At 34.2% G+C, this 24558-nt stretch overlaps 1 protein-coding gene across 1 annotated transcript in view; it reads right to left on the minus strand.

Annotated features, from left to right (window-relative positions):
• SNTG1 (syntrophin gamma 1) overlaps window positions 1–24558 on the minus strand; it is a gene marked incomplete at its 3' end in the record, with an annotated part of 342385 nt that overhangs the window by 46643 nt on the left and 271184 nt on the right. The window contains exon 13 of the mRNA XM_082753438.1: window positions 3152–3268. Coding sequence (XP_082609564.1) covers window positions 3152–3268 — 117 coding nt within the window. The remainder of the gene's footprint in view (window positions 1–3151; window positions 3269–24558) is intronic.

Below are 24558 nucleotides of genomic sequence, written 5' to 3' on the forward strand. Positions count from 1 at the left end.
AGAGGCTGAATAATTCTGTTTTTCAAGATTTAAAAATACAAAGGTATTTGAAAAATATATCATAAAATAGTATTCACAGCATAAGAGAAATTTATTTTTCATTGAAAGTGAAAATCACCATGAATAGACACAGTATTCCTGAATAACATATATAGGTTTGGATGCCTTGCTATAGAACTTTCTTAATCAATACAATTTTATGATGTATGATAAAATCCTGTCCCTGACTAATTTTTAGGTATACAGGCTATTAAAATTGAATCTCTTTTGAGGAAATCACAGTAAAGAATTAAAAGTTCAAAATATGGTGTCATCTATTGGAATTTTATTTGTTTGCAGTCATCTTCAAACACACTTTTTACCATCTTATTGCAATATGGGTATTAAATAAGATATCTAATGAAGAAAGTGACAAAATACTGAGAGTTACAAATTATTTTTGATATAGAGTGAGGAAGTGAAGAAATATTGGAAATATACAATCTTTATGAATGGAAAAGCTATTTAGAGAAAAGATATGTAAAATGTTTTTTGTTAAAATTAATTAATTAATTAATCTGTTTCTACTGAGGACAGAAAATGAAATGAACTTTCTCACCATGATCAGAGGAATGGGGAGATGAGTCTTGCTACAGCTCCACTGCGGCCAAAGCACCAGCTATACATGCTGATGCCATATTGCCCCATCACAAAAAGTAACTCCAATTTCTGCTGAAGCAGAGAGACACTTGAAGCTTTGCTTAAAAGCTCACTGAACTCCCTGCATTTCATGCATTTGCATTTTAAGGGGACTTCTGAGGTCAGAACAAAACCCCTTCTATATAAAGAGATGTGCAAAGCAAAAGGAACTGTAGAATTAAAAAACTCATGGAATATTCATACATTGTTTACCCTGTTCACTTTTTTTTTTTTTTTTTCTTAATTCAGAAGCTTGAATAGCAAGAGAAAAGGTGTTAGCAGTTTTTTCTCAATTGAAGTTCATTTCCTCTGAAATTTCCAAACTATAAGAAAATAAAACCTGTCAGACTCAACACACTCAAAGGAGAAAATGTACCAAGAAATGTCAGGAAAAAAAAAAAAAAAAGTAATTTCTATAAAAGATTTAAAATGCAAATAAGATACATCAGAATTGCTCATGTATCTGAACATGGAAAGTAGAAGTAGTATTGATCAAATAAATTAAAAAACAGTAGGGGAGACAGATGATATATACTGTTTAAACAGATGCCTCCCACTTTGGCAGAGACCAGGGATATAGTTTAATTTGATTTTCTGGTTAAAAAGTTGGCACATCTCTTTTCAGAAACAGCTTAATCCAAGAAGCTTACATTGCAAATATAATTAAAAGTGTTTTTCTTCTTATAATAACACTTTATGCATTCCATAATTAGAAGCTCTGAAACTGCAGCATTGAAAGCTTGTTCTTAATCTTTTGTAATCCCTAGAATAAATTAACACATATACCTGAAGAATAGCAAACATAACTATGTGTAAATGTTTGCATGTAGAAAGTAATTTTAAAAGGCCTGCTGCCTTTTAAAGAAGGCAGCAGTTCTTCTTTAGAGAACATTTTGCTGGTCATGTACATATGTGTTTTTTTTAAGGTACCTCTATACGAACCTCAGTACCTCTAAAAAGTGTATTTGCCATTTTTCCTTCATACTCCATAAACAGAAAATATTGTTTTCTCTGTTTGAAGTGTCTTCCTATTTTAGGATAAGAACCAGAATCTGGTTAAAATAAAAAGTAAATAATAATAATAATGATAACAACAACAACGTTGTGCTTGCAGTTCATCAAGACCTATACAAACCTATAGGATCAGTGCTTTGTCTCATAAAGCAGCAGATTGCCAGAATGGTTCACAGCCCTATTATTAATATGTTCTTTCCATACCCAATACCCATTACCCATCATTACCCATTTATCCACCAACAACACATTGCTTCTGGAAACTAATAATAGAAATAATGTAAGATAATACTAGAAATAATATAATAATGTAATAATACAAATTCTCAGTAAAGAGGCTTGTAGTTTCTTCCAGAGTGCTTACAAAAGAATAATCCTCTTTTGTATTCAACAGGAGTATTCAGCATTGTGTCTAGGAGGGAGGGCTTTTTACTTGACAGGCAGTGAATGCTGAGGTAGATGTACCAAAGCCAGGAAGAGCCAAACTCCCTGTGCTAGTGATGGGAGAGCCAAGCTCCCATACCAGTGAAGTGATGGGAGCCACCAACACTGAATACATGAAGTTTTCCTTTCATATTTACTTTCATTTTTCATGTCTTTACTATGTTTTTAAATACTTTCTAAACAAATAAGGATAGTGACTGAAGAACTGTATGAAGAGTTGTACCTTTGAACCACATGAAGGATGTAAAATCTGGATCTGGACAACACAAGCTTTAGCAGCAGCCAGAAAAGTCACACAATAAAAAGAAATGAATTCACACTACTCTCCCCGTTGCCAATATGGTACTGCTAGTGACTCATTAGCTAGTGGCTTAAAATTTAGCTAGAGGATATATATATTTACTGAGGCTTAGATGTACCATAAAACTGTGAAATGAAATTGCAGAGAATGAGACAGTAGCTAAAATTTTACCCCGTGTTCTTAGTCAGATTCCAATTAATATATTTAATGTAAACTCATTTGCTTCTCTATTTTCCTTTTGGTGCTGCCAAGATGCATAAAAGTTATATTCAGGATAAAATCTAAAGACAGAGATGATGTTTTGCAAGCCTTGCCATTTCCACAGCATGCAAAAAGCTTTGGTATAACCAAAAATCTCAGCAGTTTTCCTTTAGAATTATAGTTTAGTTTAAATGTTACCAGCTTGCTTCAGGCTTGTTCTGTCTGCCAAAGGGAAATGAAAAGCCCCTTTTTAGCACAAATATATCTCTATTGTATTTTTCTAAGTGCTCAGATAAGTAGGGGGAAAGAAGTGCTTGTTAGCTGCACAGTCATCTAACGAATGGTTATTTTCTGTCACTTTTATACCACATTCCCTGGAACTCTTCAATGCTGGAAGTGCTGCAATGCTGTTAGGTCAATGAGTGATACCTGAATGTAAAGCATTGCAGATGTTACATGAAACTATTTTATTTAATGACATTTATGACTACTCAGCATGAGAAATATACTTACTGGAGGTGCCATAAATTTATACAGAGAAGATCCCCTCAGTGCTAGAAACTTTGGTGTGTACATTCGATCCTGAAGGGAGTCTTGTTCCCGTTCTTCCGTCCAACCCATGTAGACTATCTGACGGAAAAATCAATAGTGTTGACAAATTCCTCAGACATTTTCTTCAAATTAGTTGCAAATATTTCAAGCAAGTAAGCTGATGTCTGTCAAATCTTACAAACCTTGAACCACCACCACAATGTGGTATATTGGCAGTTTACTTACAATCACGTGATTAAATGAAGAAAGCCTGTTACATCAAAATACTTCAGAACTATTTATTGCACTAGCAACAACAAAACAGCTAAGCCACATACCTAGCAGATGTCTGTTGTCTCTATTATCTCATTAAGAGCTCTCTGGAGTAATTCTAAATACTTGCTGACAAATCAAATAAGAGGAATTTAATGCAAATAAGGAACCACTAGGCAGGAATGCAAAATCAAGAAACTGTTAAATGTTTTCAGATACAAGACAGACAGATACATGGGATCTTACTTTATCTTATATTGATAAAGCAAACATTCTGGAGCACACATTTTGAACATTGTACTGATTGAACACATTCAGAATTTATTTTGGAGTATTGAACCTCTTTGGCTTTGGAATAGTGAATTAACAGTCTGTTTTCAGGCATTCTATTTTGGATGGTGCTAAAAAGTAGTCAGAATACTGTTAACTCTTACCACTACTTGCAGTTCTTCAGAAACAAATGCACAAACTAGGATTTATTCAAACCCATTTTAGGATCTATTTCCCTACCTATCCACCTATTAATTCTGAGTAACTTAATATCAAATCCTTAAGGTAGTATGTAGTAGAAAAACATAGTATGAGTAATTATTATGCCAGCTTCTGGAGAACATCTGAACAGACAGTAGACATGTGATAGAGATTCTGATTTATAAACATGATAATAATAACAAACAACTTGCATTGTGCCATGCAGTGTACATTCCTGTTATAGAAAAAAGATGAACTCATATTTTATATGTTACTGTTAATGGAATAAATCTGCTTTTAAACCTCTTTGTGAAATTGATTTCTACATTAATTAGGCATGGAACATTCTTTGTCTTAAATGACCTGATATTTTCTGTGTTCCATAATGAAAATGTAAGGAAACCAGTTTAGGAAAAATATTACAATCATATTAATAGTCAGTTAGTTAGTAAGCTTACCAAGGGTACACATGTACTTAATGAACATATTTTTATTTTATTTTATTTTATTTTATTTTATTTTATTTTATTTTATTTTATTTTATTGTAAGGAGATCTTGTATATTGCATACTTTTGAAAAAGCAATTTACACAAGGTTATTTCATTGCTATTGAGAAGAGGGGAAGAGGGTTTTTATCAATAATTCTGCATGGAATATACATTAAAATATATTTTTCTTTTTCTTTTTTTTTTTTTTCTTTTTTCTTTTTTTCATTGGATGTTCTTATTGCATGTTGGAAATAAATGGCTTTTTCAAATCCCCATGTACAAAGCTTGCACTACTGCTCTCTATCAGTGTTTAGTACGTACTTTTTGGTCTGTAGAGAAACAGGGAGCAGGTCCATTCCTCCAAGAGTTAGAGCAAAACCTAAACATTTAATTATATTGCTAATAGCAAACATTAATACTGTAATACAATCTTGGGTTCAATGCCTAGCATTTGTTTAAGTATCTGCTGGTTCAGTGACCAAAAAAGCTTGTAAGACTCTAAAAAGAAGACATACATGCCTCAGTACTCAAGAATTAAGCAGAATGATCAACACTATATTGTCATGCAATAACTAAACCCCCACATTTTCTGAAATTTTATTAATTCCTAAATGAAAAAAATAGTCAGAAATACAACCTGACAGTTACAATAAGAAGAGTTTTAAATTGTTTTAGTTTAATGTTTATTCAGATTTCCCTTATTTCTGATGTTTTGTGTGTTAATCAATGCAAGAAACATATGGAGACCCATCCTTCTGACTAGGTATTAATATGTAGAGCTTAGTGACTGAGAGGAGGAACATACAGGAGGAAGTTTAATATAGAAATTGTACTACTATTTACACAATTTTGATATATTTTCCTTCTGTAACTGAAAGAGAATGAATGGTCTCTAATTTCTAGGAATGAGGACATCTAAAAAAAAGCAGTCATTGGTCCCAGCCAGCATGGGTTTGTGAAGGGTAGGTCCTGCCTAACTAACCTGATTTCCTTTTATGATAAGATCACCCGTATGGTGGACCAAGGGAAACCAGCTGATGTGATTTTTTTGGACTTCAGCAAGGCTTTTGACACGGTTTCCCATAGGATCCTACTGGACAAAATGTCCACCATACAGCTAAATAAAAACATCATACGATGGGTGAGCAATTGGCTAACGGGCAGGGCCCAAAGGGTTATGGTAAATGGGGCTGTGTCAGGCTGGCGGGCGGTCACTAGTGGGGTCCCTCAAGGCTCCATTTTAGGGCTGGTACTTTTCAATATTTTTATAAACGATCTGGATGTAGGAATAGAAGGTATTTTGAGCAAGTTTGCTGATGACACCAAACTTGGAGGAGTTGTGGACTCGAATGAGGGTGGAAAGGCCTTGCAGAGGGATCTGGATAGGTTGGAGAGCTGGGCGATCACCAACTGCATGAAGTTCAATAAGAGCAAGTGCCAGGTCCTACACCTGGGACGGGGAAACCCTGGCTGCATGTACAGACTGGGCGATGAGACGCTGGAGAGCAGCCTAGAAGAGAGGGATCTGGGGGTCGTGGTAGACAGCAAGTTGAATATGAGCCAGCAGTGTGCCCTGGCAGCCAGGAGGGCCAACTGTGTCCTGGGGTGCATCAAGCACGGCATCGCTAGTAGGTCAAGGGAGGTGATTGTCCCGCTCTACTCTGCGCTGGTGTGGCCTCACCTCGAGTACTGTGTGCAGTTCTGGGCACCACAGTATAAAAAGGACATGAAACTGTTGGAGAGTGTCCAGAGGAGGGCTACGAAGATGGTGAAAGGCCTGGAGGGGAAGACGTACAAAGAACGGCTGAGGTCACTGGGCCTGTTCAGCCTGGAGAAGAGGAGGCTGAGGGGAGACCTCATCACAGTCTACAACTTCCTCGTAAGGGGGTGTCGAGAGGCAGGAGACCTTTTCTCCATTAACACTAGTGACAGGACCCGCGGGAACGGGGTTAAGCTGAGGCAGGGGAAATTTAGGCTGGACGTCAGGAGGGGGTTCTTCACAGAGAGGGTGGTTGCACACTGGAACAGGCTCCCCAGGGAAGTGGTCACTGCACCGAGCCTGTCTGAATTTAAGAAGAGATTGGACTGTGCACTTAGTCACATGGTCTGAACTTTTGGGTAGACCTGTGCGGTGTCAAGAGTTGGACTTGATGATCCTTAAGGGTCCCTTCCAACTCAGGATATTCTATGATTCTATGATTCTATCTATGCTTTGAAATTAATTAAACTGAATTGATTCTGTGCTGTCTTAGATTGGTTTCTTTAAAATTGGACACAGTAAGATATCATCTTTCCTGATGATACTTCATTTTAGAAGGTTTCTACTTCTCCTATTCATCAGAGTAACAGGGCACAGTCACTCATGCTGTGCAGATGCATTGATATTTCACATTTTATTGCCTTAATACTAAAGCAGCCGTGAAATTTAAGGTGATTTCTCCATTCAGTATTGCTCTCTTGCCTCTGTAGATCATGAGGAGAAAATAGATTGATTTTTCAGACAATCTGCTGCACTAAGGTTTTATTAACAAAATGCATTTTTCCTTCAGACTAAATACCTAATTGACTATTAAACATACAGCAGAACTGTTAAGCAAAGTTGGTATGACTGTAATTAGAAACAAAGTGGTTTGAATATTTGCAGTAACATTCCACTTAAAAGATGTTTTTACACAATCCTGGTAGTTTCTAATTTACCTGCAGTGGCTCATTTCTCAAAATCAAATGGTGGCGCAAATTAGTTAATGTAGAGGCTGCTGGTTCAGTAACAAAGATTCGGTAAGCTATTATGGTTTATGAGCTAAATCATGTACAGTTAAAAGAATCTATATCTATATGATAAATAAAACAGGACACTCTCTTCAGTCAAAAATCCATAGTCTTTACAAAATCCATAGTATTTCCATCACACTGACACCCAAGTCAAGAAAGAAAATAATCCACAAGTTGCTCTCCTTCATATCAGTTGAAAATATTGCTAAAATGTCTTAAATAGCCTTAACAAAAAGTTTTTCTATTTTCAGAGATTTCTCCAGAGTTTTAATACAAATTTTATTATATTTTAGGAAGAATGGTAAAAATAAAATACAAGACATTTTTCTCAAAATGAAAGGTAACGTTTATGTGATTTAAAATGAGAGGACATTCAGATGTCCTGACAGATGTACTGACAGCTTTTTTATCTTGGAATTCTCATATTCATACTCATATTACATGAAACAGTGCTGTAAGGCAACAGGATAAACATGGAGTCAGAAGACAAATGAATATGTCAGATAACACAAAGAAAAATATGATGAGGGATGACTAACTCAGATAATTCCTTCTACCCTGATTTTAATATCCTTGTCCCTATGTGATAGTCTAAAAATTCATTATAGACATTTTTTAGCAGAAAAAAAAAAGAACACAAAACAAAAACAAAAAACACGCACACAAGAAAAACACATTAAAATGGAAATAAAAGTGTGACACTAATGCAGTCATTGGCAAAGAGTCACACACTGAAAAGACCTAAGACATTTTTTCAAAAGTAACAGAAGAATTAATGGTAGATAGTTTGAATAAATGATATAAAAAATTTTGTTCAAAGTCAAAATATCTCCTATGCTATTTTTTAGGTTGTGGAGAGCCTGGTTATCTTTCAAAAAATACCTTTTTTAATTAACTATTTTTTTGTTTTTATTGCAAAGAGACATGGTCCTGGGCAATCTCTTCCAAGTGACCTTGCTTAAGCAAGGGGGTTTGACCAGATGACTTCTAGAGGTCCCCTCCAATCTCAACCATTCTTTGATTCTCTAGAATAAGAAAAATTACCAATGTGTAAAAATGTTAAATGATTGCTTGCAAAATATTTTTTTCTTTCAGTGCTTCTCTGTTCTCTTTTGTATCCTATGTGTTTTATCACTGAAAAAGATCACCTTAGTATCTCTATAAGTACATTAAAGGAGGCTGTAGTGAGGTGGGTGTTGGTCTATTTGTGTCTGGTCATGTGCCTGGTGACAGGACAAGGGGGGATGGGCTAAAGTTGTGCCAGGGATGTTTTAGGTTGGATATTAGGAAGAACTTCTTTACCAAGAGGGTTGTTAGGCATTGAAATGGGCTGCCCAGGGAAGTGGTGGAGTCACCATTCCTGGAGGTCTTTAAAAGACATTTAGATGTAGAGCTTAGCAATATGGTTTAGTGGAGAACTTGTTAGTGTTAGGTCAGAGGTTGGACTTGATGATCTTGAGGTCTCTTCCAACCTAGACAATTCTGTGATCTTAAATATCTATGTAATAAAAGATTATTTCATGTTCACTCATTATTCCATATGAGATTGTAAGACTAGATATTTATAGTACCATCTAGTTTACATTCTATTCTATCATATAGTTTACTATTTACATAATTTACATTACTATATTACATCACACAAATTTAAGGATATATTTAGGGGGGTTAAAGTAGAGTACCAGAGAAATCTGAAAATATTTCTTAGTAATGGAAGATTATTTTTCTTTATATTCCATCTAATGGAAAACTGATAATAAAATACTGAAAACAAATAGTATATTTTGCTTTTAAACATAAAATATTATAATCAGAGTGAAGACAGTTGTTTAGGATAACAGAACTACACTAGAATTTGTTATTTCCAAGGCAAATGATGCACAGAATAATGAAGAGTTCATTTTAGGAACTCTGCAGATATCTATCCAATATTAAGAACCTCCTTCACATATTTGAAAAGTAACAGCTACACACGGAAACAGGACAGATTTCTGAAGAGGTAAAGAGTTGTAATTTGGCTTTCCAGGTTCCTTATAATCTTCTTCATGTCATAATCTATTAATCCACAGTAAGATTTTATCTCATCCATTCAATTCACCATCCACTGCTACATGTTAATAGCTACACTCATTTTTCTTATTTAAGACTAAGTATCTGCTTATTGAAATAAATTCTTCTAATGATAAAGTCAATTTAAACATTAATTGGGCAACTGCGTGTCTTTGTCAAAATGTCAACGTTAATGTCTTTTTTTTTTTTTTTTGGCTTCCTTGAATTATTCAAGTCAATGAACAATTACTTGTATTTTAAAATCATTACAGTTTGAATTTGTTATTTTAGTAGAGTTAACTAGCATTTCAGAAGTATGTCTTTTCTTTTGCTGAAGACCTTTTCCAAGAAAGACCTTATGCAGCTCTTTTTACAAAGATAGATTTTTGTGTAAATAGCATGAATTAGACACTATTTTGCTTATTTATTTATTTATTTATTTATTTTTCAAGGCACCTCATTTCTTCTTGTAGAGACTTCCCTTGCTTACTCACCACATCACTCACCTTCAGAGCAATTTAATACAACTTTAACATATTGCCGAGCAGGTGCACTTGGCTGCCAGGTTTATCACCTTGGAGCATTGGTCCCACTGCCATCACAGACATTTTACAGGCCACTTGAGAAGCTTCAGGCCTTCTCTGACACTCAGCAGAGCAGCTCTCATCATATTCTTCAATAGTGAGAAGATCTCACACAACTTGGCTAAAAAACTACTATGCCACTGTCATCATTCTCCCTCCTGCTACCATAGCCGTTAGGATTTTTTTTTTTTTATTATTATTTTTTTAACTGGGAAAAACACCTTTTTTTACGTGGTCATATTTGAATGTCTGCCTGTTCATTTTTCACTTACTGAACTTAAAAACAGGCAAAAATAGGGCTATAAATTTTAATCTAAGGTGACTGAATTCAAAGCAGAAAGCTTAACACTCAGGTGGCCAGAAAGTAAACATCATCTATTCTAAAGCCCAATAGTTTGACTATATTTAGGACTTACACTTTGATTATTGTGGTGTGTTTTTTTTTCCCCCTCCTATATGTACATAGTATACATGTAACAAAATTTTGAGGCTCTAAAATATAAATGAAAAAATAAACAAATATTTCAATCTAGGTGGAGGAGAGGTGGCCTCTCCTTTCTCATGTAAAATGGGTCACCTTCATTTTTGTTATGTCAGGGTAGGCTACTGAAACATGCTGAATGAACAAAAAATCTGAACATTACAAGTCACTAGACAGCGTCTTTCAGACTTTCTCATGGTGCCAACAAGTAAGCAGTGACACAGTCACCTTTCTCAGGTACACGTGCAAGTGAATCACGTATGAAAAGATTTACTATCATTCTTAACTCACCTCATGAGTAGTTTTCAATCAGATTTCAATGTCTGGTTCCAGATATTGGTTTGATTTCAATTTTCTGTTTCTCCGACAAGGACTGGTAAGCAGAACATGGACAGGACTGGTGGATTTTTGGCTATCTGGCTGTCTCTGTGAGATCATCCTACCTGTGCAGCTGCTTCACTTACATCCTGAAAGCCTGCTTACTGAGCTCTATCCAAGATGCAAAGGAGAAGGTAATAATAAATATGGGAGAACCCCAAATGTTTAAGTCTATAGAAGATACTTGGTAAGAGGTAATATTTTTCCAATGTCCAATTTTTAGTGACAATGGCTTCACAAGACCTAACTAACAAATATTTTATACCTTTGTGGGATCAAATTCTGAACCATTCATAAAAACAGCATTGCTGTCATCTGTAAGTATACATATCTGTTTAGGCTTAAAATAAAATGCTCAAGTGCTTCATCCTCTGATGAAAGCAAAGTCAAAATTCCATGGAAAAATGTTATTCATTGGATGAAGATTATCAAGGAGCCAAAATTTAATTTACATTCTTAATTATTTAAATGACAATATGTACAAACTAAGTAAAATTGCTAGTAATGTTTGAAAAATGTCTTTTCCTGTTTATACTGAGGAACTATTATTTTCTGTTTTATCTGATCACCAAAAGAAAAAGACTTCTGCAAGCTTTAACTGTTCTTAAGGGCTCTCAGGGAGCAAAATTACTATCAATACTCCTAGAATAATAAATATAGAATAAAATCTCCAAAAACAATCGAGCAAATTTAGACTAGAATTACACTGCATTTCAGCAAGTCATGCATTTTTGAATAAGATTATGATGCATGTAAAGGAAAGAAGAAAAAGTCATCAAGGGATGAAATTTCATTTTCAAATGTACAAATAAGTTTTCTACATTTTGAATGAAAAGAGTGTGACTGAAGAAGTAGAAATAGTGACAGGTTTTTTTTAATTAGTTAGTTTGTTTGTTGTCCTTATCGTGTGATTTTACTTTATGAAGCTCTGAGAAAGAAGGTCTGTGAAAGGTCAGGTCATGGTTAGTTGAATTTATTTATTATGAAAAAAAATAATAAAGGTTCAAGGAAAGTTGATAATTTTTTCAGACTTGACTGCATCTATGGAAGGACTCTATTATTACAACAAGATAAGACATTATTTTAAACCAATATTCACATGCTCAGAACAGTACATAATGAAGTAATTAATAAAACCAATTCAAAAAATAATAATATTTATAATCCTTCAAAGATTAAATACTACTACAATCAGAAACATGATGGCAAATCATAAGTGACATGTAAGTCAGCATTTCTCTACAGCTATTAGTGGGTACAGATATTTCTTTTAAGCAAAGCTAGTTATTTAATTTTCTTATTAAACTTTCTGGGCTTCTTCTCTAGCAACCGTCAATCAGTGCACAGCAGCAAAGTTTACTAAAAGAAAGGAGTTTGCTAATGAAGGAGTTTTATCTACTACTGGATTATTCAGAAACAACTGAAAGACACACAGATCTTCCATAGAATGTGCAAATCTCCAGATAGTGTTTGGTGCTTCCACAGAGTACCTTTGGTGGGCCAACTTTACTGATCCCAGTTAATAACATGTAAAATAAACGGGCAATATAAAAAGTTAATGTTCAAAGCAATAATGAATCACTCCCTAATGTGATTTTATCATTCATTAACTATAACAAATAATCTTTTGTCTAATGAATTCACAGTTTTTAAGATCATTAAGCAATAAATCTAATTAACCTTAATTTCCAAATAGAAAAATATATTTGTCTTGATATGCAAAAAATTAATAATTCAGTAAAACTTCAGTTTATATTTCAATTCTTACCATGTAATGAGAAATTGTAACCAAATCCATAAATTTTGCCTATAAGGATAACATTGTGTTTCCTTCCTTAAGAGGAACATCAGACAATATTCTTCCTTTAAGTTAGAGATATATATTTATATATAAATAATCAAAAATAGGAGAAATGGAACAAAAAATTTTGAACTAAGTTACTTTCATGAGCATCTTGATTGCCGTCTACTAACTCGAGACCAATAGAAGGAATTGATTTTTTGTGTGCTTTGTTTTGTTATTCTTTAGCCTGAAAAACTGATTTAAAGTAAAAATTCTGGACAATCACCCAACTTTGTCACATACAAAAAAAAAAAAAAACACTAACTGAAAAAAACATATTTAAAAAATACCTCTAAAATGTCATCTTTTTTTTTTCTTTTTTTTTTTTTTTTTTTCTTTCCTACAGAAATACCTAGTTTGAACTTTCTTCTCTAACTTCTTTGTTTCAAACAATAGTGCACGTCAGTCTAATGAGTTGAACATTATTAGGAATTGGCTTTGAGTTATTCTTATTTCATACTTCTCAGACACATAGCATCTATTGGAGTATCTTCAAATGTACAGGTTTTTTTTTCAATTTTGTGGCTTTCAACAGAAATTTTAATGGATTTTGAATGACTGATGAAGACAACTTTAAAAGTTAAAAAAATACAGTTGAATGGATAAAACTTGCAGCATTTTAACAACTCGGTCCCAGAGAATTCATCTTCCACTACTGCTAAATAGAGACAACATTATGAGTCACTGCTTTTTTCTTTCACCTATTTTTAGGGTTTGAACCTTCAACTACAGCAGCCTGAAAAATAAATGAATCAATTTTTATAAAAACAAATAAATAACCTGCAAATGAAAACCACAGTATGTACCTTGCTAGGTCTACGGAAAGGCATTTATTCTGTATGTCTACCTTGTGGTATTATGCGGAAGAAAATACATATCAAAGTAGCTTAGATGTCTTTTGGTTTTAAAACTACAGAAAAGTTTGAATTGTTTCTCTTAGTGAGAAATGTTATGAACTCTCCATTCTTAAAGATACCCAGAAATTGACTAGACAAAGTCCTGAGCAACATAATTTATATTGACGATACTTTGAGCAAGGTTTCAAGGTTTCTGAGCAGATAACCTACAATAACTAATCCAACTTACGTTATTCTATGATTCTATCATTAATAATCTTTAATATCAAAGCGGTCATCAGTCTTGGGATCTGCTACAGAGTACTCATGACTTAGTATTCTTAGTAACATCTTCAGTGTTACTTTTATTACAATGCTGTAATAAATGCTGAGGAATTACAATTCCTCGGTGGTACACAGGGTGCCACATAAAAATGTAGTAGTTCACATTTGATAATCCATTTGTAGCAGTCCAGGATTCTCTAAACCTACCCATTTTACATCAACCTTCATCTTCAATAGGGCAGTGTATCAAACCTCTCACTACAGACCTTCAACATAAAAATGCATTCTGAGGAGGAATTTTTAGTATAGTCTGCTTTCAAGTAAGGCAGCCTTCTGAGTGGAGACAGCAGGATTCTATTTTTGCTCATAAGCAGAACACAAGACATGAAAGATGAATCTTATGATCCCTTCTCAGTTGTTAACAGGGTGCAAAATGGCTATGTTTTTTGAAGGTTCCTGATGAGACTGAGAAGAAAGGGAAAGAGAAGTTTATAAGTCAGATGAAAACAGAGTTGATAAATATCACAGTGCTCACATATGTGTATCCATATGTAACTGTATACTACATACAGTCTGTAGAAAACAACCATGTCAAGTATTTAGCCTTCCATGTCAAGTATTTAGCCTTATCCTTCAAACTTATAAATTATGGTGAACCTCAGAAAAGTTTAATAATGCCATATGCAAAATAAAGGTAGGAAGTAATTGTAACTCTATTGACTTTCCAACCAGAATGGAAAAGCTGGCATGTAAAGGACTAAAGTAATAACATGTAACTTGCATTCTTACACATCCTTAAGTAAGAATCTTCCTAAATTATTACTAAGAAAGAAATAGAAGTGGGGCTATTCTGGACTACTTTAAAATATTAATTTACAAACATCTATATCCAAGTACAACTGGATTGAGAAAGAGAACCAGAATGCACTCCCATTTTGAAAGACAGTAAGGTAGAGGGAAATGACTTTTAAAATCCCTCCTTTGGAAGCTGAGGAAAACCTTAGGGGATGATTAGATCAAGAACATGATATTCAATAAATTTTACATAATACTGTTTTCATGCTTCTCTTCATAACTTAATTTTTTATCAAGAATTTATTCTTTTTTCTTCTTTTGTTAGAATAAAGCTTGTTTTAATCAGTCTGGTGCTCTGCTGTTTAAAGTGAACTTAGGCTATCCTGAAGGATCTCCGATAGGCTATATGCCCATGGCTTCTGGAAGGGAGTAAGTGTAGTTCACATTTATTGAACTCTTGTTGCACTGAATTCTTTTTCAGCAAAGGGGTGATACCTTTCAATAGCTTATTTTACAATAGGCTGTTACAATAATGGGAAACAGAGTGACTTCCAACTGTATATTTGAAATAAAGCAGCATAGAAATTGCAAATTGTGTCATGATAGTGATGGACTTTGGAGTACGCTGAAAATGTCAGTTGGATAGAGATTCATTTAGCAACTCACATGACAACAGAGCCATTAATCAGAGAATTGGAAGATGCCAGACACCTGCCTGGGACTTTGTGAAGGTTCCCAGACCCAACATTGCCTATCTACTGCTTCAGGCACTTTTGCCTCTCCAGATCTGCACAATTTTCATAACAATTTTCTTTTTAAAGGAAAGATGCACTTTTTTGGGGGTTCTAAATTCAGCAGCAGTAGGATATTCCAACAAGAAAAATGTTAAAAGTAAATAAATATATGCTTCAGTCATCAGCTTCTGAGAACAGCATATTTGCTGTTAGTAAACTTCTATTTGCTGTGTCATAAAATAATATGGACTTAGCAAGTTATTTTCCCCAAAATTATAAAATTGAAACCAAAACTTCTCTTATATGCTAAACATATAACAGCCATGTATTGTTTGCTAAACAGTGCCTCCTTACCAGGTACTGTAACTGTTTAAAAGAACACACCAAGGTGTTAAGAACACCTATCATGAATTTCTAAGGGATGTTTCTGCATTCCGAATCAATGACATTGTCAATTGTTTTGCACTACTTTATGCATCAGCTCTTTTCTGAAATTCAAGTGGCAACTGTATCTCTGGTACCATGGAATATTATTGCAATGAAAAGGGAAGATTAATAACTGTCTATGTTCCACAGAATTCTGTTTATACACTATTCTTAGAAATTCAGGAGATTAAATAGTTTTATTTTCACAGGGTATGATACCATCACAAGGTAAGAAAGGAAGCACAGATCATCAGTGTAGAGATGAAATTAGTGAATGAAAAACAATGAAATGTGTATTCACCTCTCCCCTTGAAATAAACTTTAATTAAAAATACTTTCTTTAAGCTTTTTGAGTCCCATGTGCTCCTTCAGTAGAAGATCAACAGTGAAAGTATATGCTTCATTGATTCCAATTAATTTATTTAGATGATACAATTCCCCAATGAGTAATGCTTGTATTGGTTTACTGATCACCATCATTCTAATCTACAAAATTAATGTTATTCTTGGGAAAATTTAAACTTGCTTGACATAATAAAAGAGACACTACAATAAATGATTGCACTGTATTTATTTCTATCCTTAGGCTCCAATGAAAATTCCAAAATGGTCAGAAAGAACAAATTTGTATCTGATAAGACATAGGTATTAAGTCCATATTTGATTTAGGGTGAGGTTAGAGAAAACAAAGAGTTTTTCCTATACCCAGTATTTCTGAGTATGAGTTTAAAGAAAATATGACCTATATCTTTTATGGATATAGTGACTTGACTTCTCCTTTTTTGTTACTTTCACTGTTTCTGAGTTTGTTACAATCTTTCAGGACATTGTAAGACAGCAGAGAGGTGCAGCCCATGCCCATCACTGAATGCACCTATTTCTAAACAAGGATGCTTAAAGTCGCTTTCTGTCCTCTTGCTTTGGTGGACTGTTTGGATAGTGACTAAAAGTCCCATCCAACAATAAAATACAAGAAAAAGATGCAAATATCTATTCTATTAGAATTTTAAATGGTTCTTTCTTGTTTTAACATTTACTAATTATATTGCCAGTTTTAGACATTATAAATATCCATCACACACACAAAAAACAAACAAACAAACAAACAAACAAACAAAAACAACAACAAAAAAAAAACAACCAACCAACCAAACAAACAAAAAAACTCTGTCTTTTGTAAATTTTATAAATTGCAGGAATCCCTTTCACTATCGTACTTAATTTACAGATCCAACTTCTTCAGTAGCCAAATATCAGATACAAATATTTTTAGAGACTTAAAGCAGAATTTAAATGTATGTTGTGCATGTAAATAGAATATTGAAATAAAATGACGCAACAAAAGCCATGTCTTCAGTTTCTGTTTAAACTGAGTGGTTTCTCACTGTCTGACTTTGCCCTAAATACACAGTTATGCTTCTCAGCAAAAGTGCAGATATTCTTCTGTGTTAATGACAAACAAGGAAGTAATGAATCCATTGCCTAAATCTGCTAGGATGATGTCTGATTGAGAAAAACCCTGGATGTGTACAAGCAGGATCAAGGTTACTAAAAAAAAATAAAATATGATATTTTTGATATTATTGATGTTTTTTGATATTATTTTGATTTTTTTTTTTATATTATTGTAAAAAGTAGCAGCTAAAGGGCAAAAGGGCATACACTTTCATGGAAACCTAGCAATCATAGAGCTGACAAAGTCAATGCATCACAGCTGTATCTTTCATCACCGAACTAAAACTTCAAGCTAAAGCTTGAGGCTCCTGTTGAATCTATGACAGATAGATATGCATATCTTGCAGAAAGATATGCAAGACTTGTGGGATCAGAAAGAGCCTGAATCTATATCTGAGAGGAGTTTACAATGCAAGGTGAACGATCCTGTAAGAATTCCTTAATCTGTAAAGCAGTAGATTGAGCTGTCTACTTGGTTCAATAGTTTTAAACCACAACTGTCACTCCAAAAAGAGACATAAACATATTATTTTGTAAAGTGTATGCATGTATTTATTTATCTATTTATCTATCTACTTATTTAGAGCAGGAACTCTCATTCAGTTTTTTAGAAAAAGTCTTTGTGTGAGCATTCAAATATTTGAATCCTAACGCAGCTCTACACTGCTGGTTGGATTTTAACAAGCCGGTTGGATTTTATCTCAATGGTTCTCTAGGAACCAAAGTTAAAGCAAGTATCCCATTACTTCTCTGCAGTCACCTCTATTAATCTACCCTTAATTAATAAAGGGTAGATTATTAATCACTTAAATATTTACAACATCTAAATCACTTAAATATGCTTATAATATCTAATAACATTTCTTCCAGAACTAGACAATAAATGTTTACCTTTTCAATTTAGGAATCCACTTGTGTAGTTGTAGGACATGTCTATTACATCACTAGATTTTAAATGCCTATAACAGAGAAAGGCATTTAGATTTCCTTAATTCTCCTGTCTTATATAAGCCTTTATTTGAGAATAAAGTACAGTTTTCCCAATATTAACTAAAATCTGAACACAGATCTAACATTAAATATTGTCAGGCAAAATTCAAAATTTACCCTTACTGAAAAGACTTTTCAGGGAGTAACATTAATATAACAGAGAGAGGAGGAAAAAAAAAAAAAAAAAAAAAAAAAAAGGAGGGGGAAAAATAATAAAATATGTAAGAGTAAATTAGGATGAATTCTATACTTGAGGCAAAACTGAATTTGCTGGATATGCAGAAATAATTTGATACACAGCTTGAGACTTGTAGTTTGAGATTTAAATAAGAACTTGATCTTATCATTCTTTTCTATCATCAAATTTTCCAGCAGGTGTTCAAATTACTTCCACCATCTCAAGAGCTATAGGGTATGCAGCCCCAGGATATAAGCACTGCTATCCAGTAACTTCATCAAGTGACTCACAACATGAATATTATCTAGCTCATCAGGTAACCCACTATCTTTGAGAAGCAGTCTGACCTTCCTCTCAAAAGTCAACATGTAGGTTTCCTCAACCTAAAAACTGTGTAACTGTGGTGCATATTGTCATTTTAGAGCTTACATCCTGAAGCTCAACAGCTACTCTGAACTACAATATAAAGGAAAGAAAAATCCTTTACTGACCAAAGGAAGCACAGTTTTTATAATAGAAAATGTCTCAAAAGCATCTAGCACAATTAAAGAATTGTGATAACTATTTCCTATCAACCAAACAACACATATTTTTATATATCTATTTCCTTTTACTTTACAGAAAGTCCAATTAGTATTAACAAGCAACATAAGCCTTTCACAGGTTTAAGCTATGGAGTAATAATCCATGCCAAGTGCCATAAATGGCTGACAATTCAATGTGGAAAATTAGCACAGCACAATTTACACCCTATTGTGTACTTCTGCCTAATTTAACAGCAGGAACTCAGTTCCCCCTGTGTGTTTCTATAAACATTTAACAATAGAAGCTTCATTTTACAGATTTTCCTTCAAAATAAACCTGATCAAATCCTTACTGTGACAACAGATTGTGATAGAGCAGATGTACCATAGGACGTGAAAGTTCACTAACTGTCAGTCAAGATATGCAAAGTAGAGACTGAAGAAATGCAGTAATGGCATACTGTAAAATGATTAATTCAAACGTCATGTGAAACATACCACCAAAACACCAATGAAAGGGAACATACCTACTATCCTTAAAGTACTATTGATACATTTTTCTTTGATAGCATGTCACCTTCCAGTAGAACATTCTGTTTAATCATTCCAATTTAAAAATATTAATACAATAGCAATGTCATCTCAGAGGCCATTACACAACAATAAAAATAATTAAATATATGGAGTATGTTTCATACAGATGTTTATCAACAGAACAGATGTTGTTCTGTTGTTGATCTGTTCTTCTGAGCAATGCCATTCGCCTTTTGAAGTGGAATAAAGATGTAACTCATCTGCAGCAAAGGACAGTGGCTTGAGTGACACGCAAACCAGCTACCATGACATTTGTGTGTAGTCTCCTTCATAAAGCTTTCAAATGTTATGTTTTATTAAACAAACTCAGTGAGCAGAGTATTTAGAAGTGATTTTAAATGAGACTGTTCTAACTGCATAACTTTAATCAAGCTGAGCAGTAGCTTATTAAGCCAGAATATAAAATGGTATTACATAGCTGATCTGATAACACTGCATGTATTTCTTTTTATTAAATGATATCAAAAGTAAGAGAAAATGGGTATACCCACCTGTATTTATGAAAATCAGTGAGAACATACATATGCTGCAAAACACTGGGATTCAGAAAAGCCGAGTACTGCAGAATGTGACACACACAGCTATAATCCAGTTTCTTGCCTTAATGTGGCATCAGTTAATTATGTTTTAAAACTTAACGTTTTAAAACTTTTAAAACTTAAACATTGTTTTAAAACTGAATTAAATACAGTTGTGGAGCTTGAAACACTGCTCAGTAAAGACATAAGAATCTATGAAATAGGCTAAGATATTAGTTCCAAAGTAATGTCTTGAAGTACTAAAGCTGCATGGATTCTCATAAACTGTTAACTTTGCCAAGGACAGCTACCAATTATTTTCTCATAAACATAGGGAAATTCTAGAGGGAAAGATTCTTTTAAAAATTAAGATTACTTAATGAGAATATCTCATCTTCTGTGGAGACAAGACAAATCTTTCAAAAATACTTATGATGTCTGTGGATAGAAAAGAAATAGTGTCTTACTTAAGGACTATATTTTTTCCCCCTTTATCCTTTTTCTGTGAGGTCATCCTTGATGACAAACGGAGGGTAATAATTTTTGAATTTGTCATAATAAAGATAAGAGATGCAGCATGGATAAAGGAAGTTTATATACATTGTTCCGCTAAGATATTCCTATCCCTGTTCCATATGTAAAGCTTTCTATCAGGGTTGAGAGACTGACTGGACTGCAGTAGTGTCTCAGGAAAGACCTCTTTCTTTCTTACAGCAACTGTACTACCCTTTGCATAGCAAAGGAGAATTTGGAAGCAGATCTGTTGAGATACAATGTTCATAGCATGTTCATAGCATGAACATTGTATTTCATGTATTTAATGAAATATATTCATTATATTGCATTGTATTTCATTTCATTGTGCATGGACATAACATGTTCATGTTGAGATGTAATGTTCATGGCATGAATGCACTGAGCTGAGGCAGGAGATGGCCTGCAGTCCCTGTTGAAGTAGAATAACAAAATCAGTGTTACAGATCCAAGAGGGAAATGTGAGAATGAGCAGAACAATCTCTGTGGCTGAGAAAAGCAGTGGTGATAATGTGAATCAACACTGTTGTACATCAACAGCTGCATTAGAAAAAGAACCATAGAAAATAGTTTTTTGAACCTTTGAACCAATGAGAGATGGGCAGGAATTCTCCTTGTTTTGATAACATGTGTTCTCCACTGTGGAAAAAATTGCAATACACACAAAGAATACCAATGCACTCCTAGTATTAGGATACTTGTCCTTTCTTGGAAAATAAAACACCCGTTTTAGACAGCATGCAGGGAAGTAAACTGTTCTTTGTTCTTCTCTTGAAAGTAATGCCTACAGCATTTGGTAACCTTGAGAAGAGAAAGCTAAAGGTTGCATGAAGATGCACGCGTCTGCTCTGCTTATATGCCTCCTTAAGTGCTATACCATTTTTGCTGTCTTTGTTTAACATAGAGCAAAAGTAGATTAATTTTCAAAAACAGGATTTTATGAAACATCATTTTATTAAAATTATATTCTTTTATTTCCCCCCTGAAGCTGGTATTTATTTATTTTTTTTGGTAGTTAATGCTGTCAGTTTAACCGGTATGCTTGAATCACAGGTGGAATTTTCAGCAGCTATGGAAATTAGCCTATTAAAAACATAGAGATTCAGATACTGTGTCAGGTTAATGCTCAGATCTTGAAAGAGATAGCAGACCTAAACTTTCAATAGTATAATGGAAAAGATATGAGAAATAAAAGAATATAGCAGTTCTATTTATATTAATTGTAGGCATTTCCTAACATCGTGTACTTGTAATACCACAGAAGAGAACCATTTTGTGCAGATTCTTTGATTATCTTTAAACCTTGAGGCTTGACTCTTTTCTCTGTAGTACAGAAGCAAGAGGCTATTTACTGCATTTGTCAACATGTATGTGAACATAACCAGAAGCCAGGAAAGTAGAAAATCAGTTCCCTGTTTTTGCCAGGGACCGAATTTGCTTTGTACTGCTAGTTTACTGAGTAAAATAAGATAAAGTGGAATCAGAAAGTTCAGACTTCCCCAACTGCAATTTAATAAACTACGTGTGGGTGCAGGAGGAGGTGAAATCAAGGTAAGAACTAAGTTTTAATTCTAAACACAAAATTGCACTGCATATCTAAAAGAGATGTATTATGATATGTAAATGAGAGTTATAAGTGCAGTGAAGTCTCCAGTAGTTGGAGGCAATACATTTGGTTTCCTACACTAAGAAGAATCAGAAGATTTTGTAAGAAGGGCTATCTAACGCTGATTTTCCTAGAAGCTACCAAGTAGATTTTCAGCCGACACCAGAATATTCACAAACTCACAGTGGCTAATGTAAAGACTGCAAAATGAAAAGAAATTAGGTAGTGAAGTACATGCTCTGCTGAGGTACAGTGTATTTTCCTGCCATTTGGAAAGGCTTTGCAGGAAAATTGATGCTGTCTTTCAGAACCCCCCTGCCTGATGATGGCTCTCACAGGAGCTGACATTTGCTGTACTCAGTGTAACACTGGTGATGAGCTCCAAGAAGAGGAAACAAACCTACATTTCCTGTTCCATCTTGGCTGATCAAATGAAGAAACCTCTGGATGAAACCCTGAAATATCATGCCTCTCTGCTCAGAGGTCCTTATGCATTTCTGTTTGGTATCATGGAAATTTTGTCTATTGAAAATACATAATTTTAAACAGAAAGAGAAAAATAGAATAGTTAATTTGGAAGGGACCTACAAAGATCATCCAAGTCCAACTGCCTGACCTCTTCAGGACTAACCAAAAGTTAAAGCATATTTATGAGAACTTTTGAACATTGACAGGCATGACGCATCAACCACCTCTCTAGGAAGCCTGCAACAGTGTTTGACCACCCTCATGGTAAAGACATTTTTCCTCATGCTGTCTGACCCTCCCCTGGCACAGCTCTATGTCGTTTCTAGCATCTTGTCATCGGTTCCCAGGGAGCAGAGGCCGGCACCTCCCTCTGCTTCCCCTCCTTGGGAAGCTGCAGGGAGCAGTGGAGTTGCCTCTTGGCCTTGTTTTCTCCAAACTGGACTATCCAAGCAACCCCAACTTCTCCACAGAGAACATGTCTTCCAGCCCTTTTACCAGTTCTGTTGCCCATCTCCAGATGTTTCAAGTACCTTAACATCCTTTTTAATATTGTGGAGCCCAGAACTGCACACAATATTCAAGGTAAGATCACACCAACACTAAATATAGTGGAAGTATCACCTCTTTTGACCAGTAGGTCATGTTTAAGGCATCACAAAATACAGTTTGCCCTTTTGGCTGCCAGGGCACATTACTGGCTCGTGTTGAGCCTGCCAGCACCCCCAGGTTGCTTTCTGCTGAGCTGCTCCCCAGACACTTCTCTCCTGGTCTGTACCTGTGTCTGGTATTACTGCCTCCCAGATGCATTGTTTTCAGTGTCAGATTATTAAAAAAACTTTTTTTCTCAATTAATTTCAGGTTTTCTGTTAGATATTCTATACTTAGGTTCTATATGTAGCTCACACATGGAGGAAACTATACTTGATTCCGAAATGTTGCTGACTTTTTAATTTTTTACTACCTTGAAGTGTTTGTTTCACCAATATCAGCTCAGGCAAGGGGAAAGTTTATTTCTCTCTTTTCTCACAGTCTTCTTGAACAACATTTTGTGGTACTCTTCCATCATCTTTTGCATAATCTTTCCACCACTATTAAACCTATTAGCACCATTCTCAGAACTTCTAAATACTTCATGCTGTCCATGGACTTTTTACTTTCTTATTGGTGTTCATCATCCTTGAACTTTTGATTTCCCATAAATATATCTTATCTTTCATTTGAAACATTTAGATAACACTGTCAGAGTAACTTCGACACCCATGCAGGTTCATTTGTTTCTGCAATGTAATGCCAATTGATGCCTGTGCTATGTTCTTCTCTAAATCATGACTATATTCACAAAGGAATTCTGATAGGATCAGTTCCTTGACCCTAATTTGACAACCGCCTTCCCTCTTTTACCTTTAACAATTAATTAAAATCCAAATATATAGAGAGATACTTATATAAATGATGGTAAACTCTATGGAAAAATTTGCTTAGATAGATGCAAGTGTAAAATCAAGACATTTACAAGTTTTTTAGATAATAGTAATATCTAGAAGTGAGAACTATATTATTCCCCTTAGTAGATGAGCATTTAGCAAAGGAGGATATTTGAAAGAAAAAGTTAAATAATGAAATTTATTTTTATTTACCAAGAATCTATCTTTAATATATACAGTGAAGAAATTGAAAATATACTGGAGAAATATTATTACTAAGGAAGAAATGAAAAGACGCATGATCAAACCATCCTTTTCCACTTGTACTCATTAAATATAGAATTCTAAAAATGCTTAGTCAATAGATGATTCTCAATAAACTGACTTTATTATTTTCACTACAGATGCGTAGAAACTATCTGTCAAAGTTTGTCTAATTACTGCATCTTATTGAACGAGATGCATCAGGTGTACTAAAAAAAAGGTAATATGCTTGTAACTTTCACTAATTATCTTAGATTATATGGATATATAAATAATTTTATATAAAATACATATTTTTATTAAAACTATATTATACTTTCCTGTAAGGAAAAATATGGTAGTAAAATCATAACCAGATCAGCTTGAGTTCAATTTCACGATGTGCTTGCTGAAACAAGTTAAAAATAGCTATTCTAAT

This window comes from Aythya marila, assembly GCF_965140915.1.
Source record: "Aythya marila genome assembly, chromosome: 2".
Classification (NCBI taxonomy): domain Eukaryota; kingdom Metazoa; phylum Chordata; class Aves; order Anseriformes; family Anatidae; genus Aythya; species Aythya marila.